This window comes from Myotis myotis, unplaced genomic scaffold (assembly GCF_014108235.1).
Source record: "Myotis myotis isolate mMyoMyo1 unplaced genomic scaffold, mMyoMyo1.p scaffold_m19_p_1, whole genome shotgun sequence".
NCBI lineage: Eukaryota > Metazoa > Chordata > Mammalia > Chiroptera > Vespertilionidae > Myotis > Myotis myotis.
Window position 1 is genome coordinate 119,547,690 of NW_023416313.1, and position 10,984 is coordinate 119,558,673.

Below are 10,984 nucleotides of genomic sequence, written 5' to 3' on the forward strand. Positions count from 1 at the left end.
CCACTGTCTCTTGCTGGAAGCCAACGGTTTTAGCTTCTACCCCAAGTTCCTTTCATCGTGCAGTTCATAGTGTTAGTTAGGCTCTGGGTGAGGAGGGAGGGTATCCTGCCCACAACTTGTAGCCTTCAGCCCCCTTTGCATGAGAGGAAACAGCCACCACTGGAGAGGTTGCAAAAAGGCAGAAAACAGTATCTCTGTCACCATCTAAGTCTTGTCAGGACTTTTCACAATCCAGCTGGGATCTTCCCTTCCTACTCTGAACGATCCTCTAGGCCAGAAAGCTGTCTCCCAAACCCACTGTGCCCACTCCCCCTCCACACCTTTGCCCATGTCATCCTTCCACCTGGAGTGTCACTTGTCCTTCTGCCATTTTCCAAATCCTCACCCACTCTTTGAAAGCCCAAGCAAGGCCCTTTTTTCCTTTTCAGGGCCTACCTTAGTTGTGGATAGGTATTAGGAGCAGCAAGAAAAAGCCCCCAGGTTCCTGGAAATTACAGTGCAAAGAAGGTCATTGAGAAACAGATCTTGTTTTCCACCAAAGATAAAATCAAAGGTATGGGCTACAATCTTGACCCAGGACACTACAGCCAGTAAATCCTATAGGTGACTGTCTGCAGGCATTGCAAAAACGGAGCAAGCACAACCACATACCTCTGCAATCTACTATTACCATCAGACAGTTGGCCACGTCCTGTGGAATGAGAACAGATGAGCCAAGTTCTCAGGTCCTCTGGCGGGGGATGGGGGCGTGGGAGGAGGATGAGGGGTGGGGAGGGGTTCATAGACTACAAAGTGTGCACAGAGTATGTGAAAGAAGAATGCTATTGAACCACAATTTTTGCCTAAAATTAGCATCTCGGCCTTGCAAACAGGACTTTCTTAGTTTTGTTTACAGATATTTTTCTTTTAATGACATATGTTATCTGTGATCACTTGCATTAAATTAGAGGAGAAATGAAAAAAAATCACCCTGCTTCCAAGACCATAGAAACCAATGCCATCCTTTTATCCTACAGGAGTTATAATTGAACCAAGAACAAACTAGCCAATTGCCTTGAATTCAGTTGCAGAGCATGATGGCATCTGACAGACCTTCATGAGAGCCCTTGCTTTGCCCTAGACATGTGATCATAGAATAGCCTTTGACCTGCCCATGGCTCTGTGTAGGAGATGGAAGGGCATTGACAACCCTTCTGTGCAGGGTGGGCTTGGATACATGTGGAGTGACTGCCACAGTACCTGGCTTTTATTAGGTACTCAGCAAACAGGCACTGTTACTACTCCTCTGGGTTGATTTAAGTAGCTGGGACTTGGATAAAAATATATTCATGGAACTTGAAATAAATGTCTCCCTTTTCATTTTTATTTTAATTTAAAATTTTAACTAAGTAATACATTTACATAGTCTAAAAATTAAACAGTATAAAAAAGTGAAAGCACTCACTGCCACCAGCCCTGTTCCCCACCAATTTCTTTTCTTTCACTTCCCCAAAAGGTCATCACTTTAATTAGTTCTCTGTGCGTCATTCTAGAGATTCTCGTTGTTAAAACAAGCCTAAGCTAATATAAATGCTTATTTCCCCCAGTTTTCACAGCAGGTTGAATACCAGACACACACACAGTTTGGTTCTGTGCTTTTTACACAAAACACCATGTCTTGAAGAACTCTCCTAAGTAGTACAGAGAGAACTTCTGTCCTCTTTCTTTCTGACAGCCATGACCAGGGAGACACTGACAAGGCAGTTGGAAAGGTGGAACAGCCAGGCCTCCCTCTCTCGCCTCTAAGTCCCTATTGCTCCGGGAGGACCTGCTCCTCAGCCACTGGCCTCCTCAGCCTTCAAGGCCATAGGGCCTGCCCTACTGCAAGTCCTCGTGCAGTGTCTGAGTAGACTTTCGTTCTCAGCAGAGCCCCTCTCAGCTTGGTCTTCCAGCTCCTATCTAGTCAGAGGGGTATGAGGGGTTCCAAAGGATCTGCTAGTGCCAAATGCTAGAGAACCCCCACTTTCTTACTCAAGAATATCTCCTCTTCTGGGAATCTACCCAAGGAAGTAATCCTCAAATGCAAACTTTGATACAGAAAGATCTTCCCATTGCATCACTGTCTATAATAAATAATTGGCAATAACCTAAATGTGCAATAATAGAGGATTGAATAAATAAATCATAGCATGTCCACCAAATTCACAAGCTGTAGGACTATACAGTTATTAGCAATGTTGTTTTGAAGACAAGGAAACCATACCCACAACCATATGTTCAAAATGGAATTATGTTGAAAGGGTGAGGGGGCAGGTATTATAACAATGTAAATGTAATTACGGATTTGGACTGTACATTTAAAATGGTTAAGATGGTAAATTTTATGTGAGGTGTATTTTTCCATGATTAAAAATAAATTTTAAAATGCAAGAAAATTAGCTTGTACCTATGTTAAGAATCTTAGAGAAACACAGCAAAATATTACCAGCTATCTCTGTGTGATGAAACTACTAAGGCTGTTTTATTCCTGTTTTTTTCTTCTTCTATTTTTCCACTTTCCTTTTAGGATCTTATATTTTTTGCTTTTAAGGTATGTTCATAGCTTTAAGTGTCCAGAACAGAACAGGTACCCAATGAACATCAACCTCTCCTGATTTTCCATGAAGTCTTGGGGCCACTATTGGCAGGTCCTGAGGTAATGGACAGGCAGCTTTAGGACAGGTCAAAAATGGGATCCTTCTCTGTAGTCTCCTAAATGAGGAACCTCAGAATCTCAAAACTGGGAAGGGGAAGAAGCTACATCAGCTGAGTGGACACATGGGGGAGGGGTGGGCCCAGCCTCAGTCCCATGTGCTTCCCTTGTAATTCATGCCCCCACCTAGGGAGTAGTACTTTCATCTGTCCTCTGTCTCTTGGGGTTCTCGGACCCTCCATGCTTGACACAGAGCTTTCCAGATGAAGCTGGACACCAGCTTAAAAGAGGGGAGGTGTGACCACAAAGCAGAAGGAAAATTTCAGGCCTATTCTCAGTCCCCCGTGGTGGCTTCTCACTAAAGGTGGGTCACAGTGGTGGTGAGAGGTCACTGTAGTAACTCTGGCCTAGCCTCCTCAGGTCCTTATTTTTCCTTTTAATAACCCCAAAAGTGGTAGGATGTAGATATCAATAAAACCTGGTCCAGGACTAGAGCTTTTCTCTTAAAACAATATCCAGTGACTTTTTTTGCAAAGACCATTAGATATATAGGTCTGGGAGAGAGTGAGACAGTGGGAGGGATAAACATATCTCAGAGCCCTGCTCCACTTGGTACACAAGGTCTGGCCCAGTTATCAGGGAACCTGAGTTTCCAGCACTGGATGTGACTTCCTTGAGGGCAAGATGGTCTCATTCATCTGATTGGATGTAGGGGTGAGGCTGAGCAGTATAGTTTAAACCACATAGTCTAGAACCCTGCTTAACAAATATTTGTAAATATAACTAAAGTGAAATGGAGGAGAAAATAGGTTCAGGAAGGCAGGTGGGACCATGTAGATATTCACTGTTCATTCATTTATTCTACAAACATTGACTGAGTATATACCCCACTTGTCAGCCCTGTGCTGAGGATGCAGACAGATGTTTCTTGCAATGCAGTTTGGTTGTCTGCTGGAGCACAGCCACTGGAGAGGAGAGCTGTGTGTATGGGAGGGGTGAGGGGAAGCATCCTGTCTTCTCTAGGCTTCTGTGCCCCTCTGACTTGGTGCTGAGGCAGGTTATTGGAGATCTAAGGCCTTCTCAGCTTGGGCATCTGTATTCTCAGCCTCAGCTTTGTTTCACTGACAGACCCTGCTCTGAGGCTCAGCTACAAACTTCGTGCAAAGCCATGATGCTCTTTATCCTGGTGTGTGTTTAATATATATCAAATTATCCCTTCCCTTCCTACATGGCTAGCCCTACTCTCACCTCATTCCCACAGCAGCCTGCATCTGAATGCTCTGCCACAGATAAAAGAAGGCTATAAATACTGTGTGGCAACACTGATAACTTTGCAAATACAGGCCCACTGAGGGATAGAACTTTTCTACTCCTATGCTGAATGTTTCCACCACTTATGAGCCATTCTGTTTGCTTTTTATACTTTTTTTTGGTCTCCTCTCTTGATATCAGGCTACCAGATATTTGTGAAACTATCTCTAAAAGTTCAGGTCCACCAATATTTATCAATCACCAATATATATCAGGTTCCATGGAGAACCCTACTAATTGCTACATATATTGGTTTAAAAAAATCACATGACTGATCTTGTAAAAATTATGGGTAAAATCAGAGTTCATAGGCCCTACCTAAAAGCTATGGGCCATCTAGTATAAGTAAAGTGTATGGGCTTTAGTTTAAGCTCTTAGCTCCTTAAAAATGACTTTTGTTTCTCTCCTTACTATTAGCTAGTGCCAGAAACAGGGCTGGTGACACCTGTGTTCTAGAAAGTTGAGATTGCCAGATAATTAAAGTACTGTGGTGTTGGAAATGATTTTTCTAGGGCTTCCTACCACTATTAAAGACTAGTCATTTTTAGTATGCTGCCAAGCTGCAGGGTTTAATGGTATTGCCTTGGGCTGGGGTTGGGGAAAATAGTAGAGGGGGCAGGCTGTGCTCTATCCCTAGCATCCCATGGCAGTTAGATCAGTATGCCTTTTGTGTTTTACAGATTTATGTATAAATGGAGCTTCAAAATACTTCTATAAACCTTGTCTTACCTCCCTACTTCTCTGAGAGGTAGGAAGGACAGCATTTTTTTGTCCATTTCACCAATGGGGCCCCAAAATTTAGTGATCTGCCATGTTGATAGAGAATAATGAAGCACCCTGGGTGAAAACCCAGGCACTGGAGCCAGCCTGTTGGGTTCAATCCAAGCGTTGTGATCTTGGGCAAGTTACTTAAGCTCTCTTAATTTTCCCACCAAAATGTGGAAAACAAAAAACTACTTCATTTGTTTAAAAGAGTGAATTGACACATGTTTCTGTGAGTGTTAGATGTCCTCATGGTCTGAGGGTCAGGGAGTGGTGCTAGAATTCAAAGCCCTGGGAACAATGGGGATGACAGTGAACTTTTGAGGCATTTGCCAGGGTCAGTCAGTATGACAGGCTTCCACAAATCACTTCCCAGATGTGGCCTTCCCCAGAGAAGCTGTACCCCAAGTCAGGCCCAGGGAGCCAGCAGTAGAGGACAGGAGGCACCTGGAGCCCATGAAGCTCACAGTGGCTCAGAGGTGGGGCAAGTGCAGAGTGTGGCAGGATACGGCTCAGGAAGCTGCTTTCTTGCTGCTGATTCTGTTGCTGCTACTACTGCCACACCCTGCTTCCTCATACACTATCTCTTACTGCCCAGATCTCCTTACCCCCAGCTCTGCCCTAGGGAAGGTGGGCCCAGGCACTCTGGTGTGGGATAGATGTCCTGGAGGGAAAACAATCAGGGTATCCTGGCCACAGAGCAACCTGGGTTTTCAGGCCTTACCCTTTTCCCCAACCTTATACTCCAAGTCAGAGCAATGATGTGGTGACTCACCACTCCCTGCCTCCCTCACTGTAGCCACCTATCCATCCCCTTTTGTAATCTCCAGCTGCCAACCTGGTGGTGGGATTGGCTAAGCCAGGTCTGTCTCCATTGACTTCTCTGGGTTGGTCCCACTCCTTCTTTGTAGAGATGGGGAAACAGAGGTCCAGAGAGGCACAGAGTGCCCCACCCAGGCAGCCCTCTAGCCACTGTGTGGTCAGAGTAGGCACGAAACAGGTCACTCACATGCTGGTCACAGGTCCCAGAAAAGGACCCAGGGAGGAGAGGCTGTTGACTGAGGCAAAGGGCCATGGAGTCCTCTATGGGGCTGAAAGGGGGGCTCTTGGGACAATCACATTCCTCAGCTCTAACCACAGAGGTCTCAGCTTTCCCCCTTGAGCACTGGAGACAGCCCGAAGTCCAGGAGCAGAGGAGAAAGCTGAAAACAGCCAGAAAAGTCAGAGGGGATTTGAAGCCCAAACTGGGCTTGCAGGCTGTGTGGCCTAGGCCAAGCCACCAGCCGGGTGCCATTCTCTCATGGAAGAAAAGATTTGATTTACCTCTGCACTGAATCTAAGAAAGTGAGCAAGGAATTGATCAGCCCTCCTGCCTCTTCAAAGGGTCCCTAAGGACTTCAAGGAAGGGGGTTTGGATGAGGGAAGAGAATTACTATTTGAATGCCAGCAATGTACTAGAGACTTTGTTACATTTGATTACCATGTTTAATCCTCCCAGTAGACTGGTATATTTATTAATATTAACCTCCACTACGTAGGTAGGGAAAATGAGGCTTAGAGAAGTAAAATAACTTATCTAGCCCTTAAATAGCAGAGTCAATATCCCAATTTGTTTGGTCCCCAAACCTGTGACCCATTCCCTTCTTTTCTTCATTTGGCCTCCTCAAATTCCCACCCACATATTGGACTCTCTTCTCAAAAAATTCTGCTTTGGGGAGAGGGTCACTTGGAGGAGAAACCAGTCCTGGGTACAGGGGATATCTCTCACCCACTGTCTTGAAGCTTGCAAAGAAATCATACCCCAGGCTGAGGACCCCCTTTATCTTACAACTTAGAAGGGACAGTGGCCCAGGTTACCTTCACAAATACAAAATACAACCACTATTTTTATGAGAAAATCTCTCTCTTCCCTTGACCACATCCCAATCAACTACCTTGGGGAAATTTCAGCCAATCTTCCCATTCTACTTGTTTAACTCCCTGACAGTCTTCACTCACCCAAAAGGCATCTCTGAATTGAAGCTGGGGCATCATCCTCAGGCTGCCACGACAAAGATTTCTCTCCTCCCACAGACAGGGCTGAATGAGATCCAGGAACCAGGCACACTGTCCCAGTCCTGACAGTGTTGACCCAGTCTTCCCCGACTTGGCTGATGCTGTCTGCAACACCTCAGAAGACACCCGAAAGCTAGAGATGAGCTGCCAGAGGGAGTAAAAGAGCTCAGTCTATTTTGTTTGGGGCTAGAATCAGCAGCAAAATGAGGAAGGAGCAGTGCCCAGTGATGTGAGGGCGGGTTCTGGTTTCCGGCCCAACCCCTTGCCAGCCCCATGGTGATGGAGGACACAGTCCAGGCTGCAGGACTTAGCAGGGATGCCAGCCCCAGGTAAGAGGCAGTGGCCAGAGGGAGAGGCAAGTAGGTACATAGGCTAGGTGGGCAGGCAGTCTGTGCAGAAAGGTTTGTGCAATCTCCTGTTAGGTGCAGGCATCAGGCCCCTCACCCACAGGAAGTAGAGCTGCTGTGCTCCTGTGTGCAGCTTCGCCTGCCACTTGCCTCCCTCCTGTTATCCTCCACTTGCCGCCTTCTGATGTCCTAGTTGAGCCATTCTCAGAGGCCATAAACTTAGGGAGCCTGAAGTCACAGAAGGTGAGGGAAAGGAGGGGTCAGGAATCAGGGGTGCTGTTGCCCACCATCCCAGCCTTACTCCAGACCAGGTACATAAATGCTAGACTCTCCATCCCTTACCAGCTAACCATTTGGGGGAAGAGGGCTTCCCTAGGACTAGCACATCACTATCATTCACCAAATCCTGGCTACATGGTGTCCCAATTCATATCCTACCCTCAAGGAGTCTGGGGGCAAATGCAACTGCATTCTAGTGGACCGGCTATAGGGACACCAAGGTGGGGTGAGTGGGTAACTAGCCAATGGAGAACAGCTTGAGGCTTTACGGACACTGACCTTCTGCCCCCCAAATCTCCAGATTAGACACTTTCTGGGGCAGGAAACCCCTCTAAAGATGTCTTCAGGCCAGAAGAATGTAGTTGAAACAAGAGAGACAGCATTATAAAGGTACAGATGTTGGAGTTCAAAAACTCAGATTGAGGCCCACTTTCTTTTTTGTCTGGGCCCTACCCTTCAGTGGTTGAGGAAACTTAATTGACCCTCTAACATCTGCCACCCTCAATTTTTGGAAGGGAGAAGGTGTTGAGACCATTACTGCAGTTTCTGCTTTGGCTGGACATGTGCTGTGGCACTGTCAGATACCACCTTGAGAAGAGCCCTGGGCTGGAACCCCAGACACAGCCTGAGGAGCTATGGCTTGCCCACTAAGCAGAAGATGCTGGTGTGGGGCCTAAACCCAATTGGCAAGAAGGGATGAGTCAGCTTCTTCACAAATCAGCACCCTCATGGGTTAGGTTAGAGATGGGGGACACCTAAGCTTCTGAAATAGCCACCAAGAGAGAATCCATCTGGGAGAATTGCAAAGCAGCAAGGTTGACCCTGGTAGCCCCCACCTCCAGAATCCTTCAGTTTGAGCTAATAAACATTTTCAGCATTGAAGGTACCCCAGTTGCTTGCAACTGAAGACAGCTGTGAACCCAGAGGGGTTAGACACCTACTAAGAAGGGCTCTTTATGAATAACTGGACTCAAATTTTAGAAAACAGAGCCCAGCAGCCATTTCCGCACAGGGGCCTCTTACACAAACTGCGCTTGCACTAGTCTGCCTACCTACACTGTGTTTTTACCATCTGAGTCAGCTCTTATAAAGGAGTTCCTGGAATCCTGTTTCAACCAATATGACAGGCTTTCTCCATCCAATCAGAGCTGTGTAACTCTGACCAAACAGAGTGGCTCTATTCTGACCAATCAGGACAGTGCTTTTGGAGCAATCAAACTGTGAGGATTTGGAGTCCTCATTTACATAAGGATGAGCCACTCAGGAACTAAGGGTGGGGACTCCTGCCATATAAGCCAGCTTCCCTCTGGCTCAGGGAGAGCACTTTCCCTTTCCACTGAAGACTGGGTTTCCCTAGCTGAGCTGAAACTCCAAATATGTCTCACCAGAGCAGAGCAGAGCTGCCTAGCTGAAGAGAGGCCTGGCTCTGGGATAGTCTCACAGCTGTGTTGTTTTCATAGCCACAGTGCCTCAAATTGAGCTGTTCCAATGCAGTGCTGTTTTCACAGCTATGCTGTATCACTGTTGAGCTGTTTGCACTGAATAAAATTTTCTTCATCACACCCCAAATTGGGGAATCCTGTTGATGTTTGAATTGGTGAGACCATTGGTTAACAGCTGCCATAATAGAAAAAAGAAAGCAACAGCTTGAAAGGATGGGAGTGGGGGAGAAATGATGTTGTGGTTGGGAGGTAGTTACACCCTGCCTTCCCACTCGGTGTCATTGTGTCCCACTGGGCCTCAGTTTCCCCATCTATAAAGTGAAGCAGTAAGGCAACTGCAGCAGTGTGGGTCTGATTCACTTATGAAACCTAAAAATGATGCAGCTTGCCTGACTCCCATACAGTTAATAGGTCTAAGTTGGGGCCTGACCTTATGTTTTTCTACAATTTCACCGGGCTCTGATAGGCTCATGTAAATGGTCTCTGAAGGCCCTTTTATCAGTGCAAGCCACCTCCCTTTGACCAGTGAGCTGGTGGTGAGGTAATTCTTAGTCCTCAGGAACCCTTCCCCCACATCCACTGGACCTATGTTTCAGTTACTCTGCTGACTGCCTATTCACCATGTTACACCTCTTTGGTGTTTACCCTAGCGTCTAAAGACTGACTGTGCTTGGAAACTCAGAATCACACTCTTGTGGTTGAAAGTTAGTAAATCTGAAAGCTCCTTGTCAAATCAGAAGAGTTGTGTGCTCTATTTTTTTCAACCCTTTTTCCAGGGCAAACTGAAAAACAATCTATATCACATCCTGAGCACTGAGTGCCACGCTCTCGATATCAACCAAGGCCTGGGGCTGGGATGTCTCCTGGTGTCAGATTTACCATGTGGTAGCCCCACCCCCACCTCACATGGCCCCTGGTCTCTGCACTTCCTAGTCAGCTGGGGACTTCCCTTCTTTCCACTCTCTATTCTTCATATTTCTGCCCCAGATCTTGGCCTGGCCCTTCACTTTCAGCTCCACACTCTAGGAATGAAGACCCCACTTAGAATAGGACTCTGACAATTAATTGCTCTGAGTCTCAGTTTCCTTATCTGCTAAATTAAGTGAAATTCAAGACATGTGAAGTGCTTAACATATGGCCTGTTGCAGTAAAACTCAGTAGCCTATTATTATTCTGGAACTTCTTTCTGCCTGGTCTCACCAGTGAGTTTCTTCTTATTTATAAGGTCCCAGTTTCCCTCCTGTGGTAGGTCTTCCCAGCCTAGGTTCCTCAGCAGAGCCTCTCTCCTTGCACACACTGCTCTCCTGCTACTCAGCACATTCCTCTTCCTGGGTGACCACCCCCAGCAGATTGGCAGAAAGTTATTCTTATTCATGTCTATGTCCCTAGACAGGAAGGCTCAGTAAATGTAATGATGGATACATTAGAGTGGGGCTTGTTCTCTTCTGGAGCAAGGGAAGTTGGGAGTGAGAGTGGAGCCCCAGCTCAGTAAACATGTGCTTCTGGCCACTCAGGAACAGTGAACCACAACGGTCAGGTACAGGAACATTCGGGTGGGTACCTGAGAGCTATGGCCAGCATCATGGCAGTGCACTCTGCTACTTCAGGAAGAAGATGCAGGTGTCGAATGGTCTGCCTAGAGAATGACAGATATTAAAACAGCATGTTAGCAATGAAAGGGACAAAACAAATGGCACTTGAACCAGTAGCAATGCTGCTTCTAAATGAAATTCACTATAAGGGCCTCCTGGTTTCCTGATGTCAACAAGGAGCTTTGAGACACTCCTTCTCTGCAGCCTTGTGCCCTCTCTAGAAGGCTCCAAGTTACTGCTTCAAATTCTTCTTATACAAAATGAGGTTAAAGGATAGGCTGGGGCCAGATCATTCAGAGTTTATACTGCCAGTGAGGCAGAGTAAGGACAAGACCATTGTCCTGAAAATAATGGGAAGTCATAATGAGGCAACAATGGCAACGTACATGATTAAATCTGGGGCTGAAAATGTCACTCTGCTGTGTGGAAAACAAACAGTAGTGAACAGGCTTGGCCTTAGGGATGAACAACTAGTGCAACTACACAGGGCCCTATTGCTCAGAAGGGCCTTGCATGTAGGACTTA

The 10,984-nt window shown here is 46.4% G+C and overlaps 1 protein-coding gene across 7 annotated transcripts in view; it reads right to left on the bottom strand.

Annotated features, from left to right (window-relative positions):
• Positions 1 to 7,160, bottom strand: part of PSTPIP1 (proline-serine-threonine phosphatase interacting protein 1) — a 45,575-nt gene extending 38,415 nt beyond the window's left edge. For 2 of the 7 annotated variants that reach the window (XR_004974076.1, XM_036349960.1), the window contains exon 1: positions 6,743 to 7,157. Coding sequence is in view for 5 of the 7 variants with exons in the window: in XM_036349960.1 (XP_036205853.1) it covers positions 6,743 to 6,778 (36 nt within the window). In the remaining 2 variants the exon portion in view is untranslated. Of the gene's footprint in view, positions 1 to 6,742 lie in introns of all 7 variants that reach the window. The other 5 variants (XM_036349998.1, XM_036350010.1, XM_036349978.1 and 2 more) reach the window with 4 other exon arrangements.
• Positions 7,161 to 10,984: the final 3,824 nt, after the last annotated feature.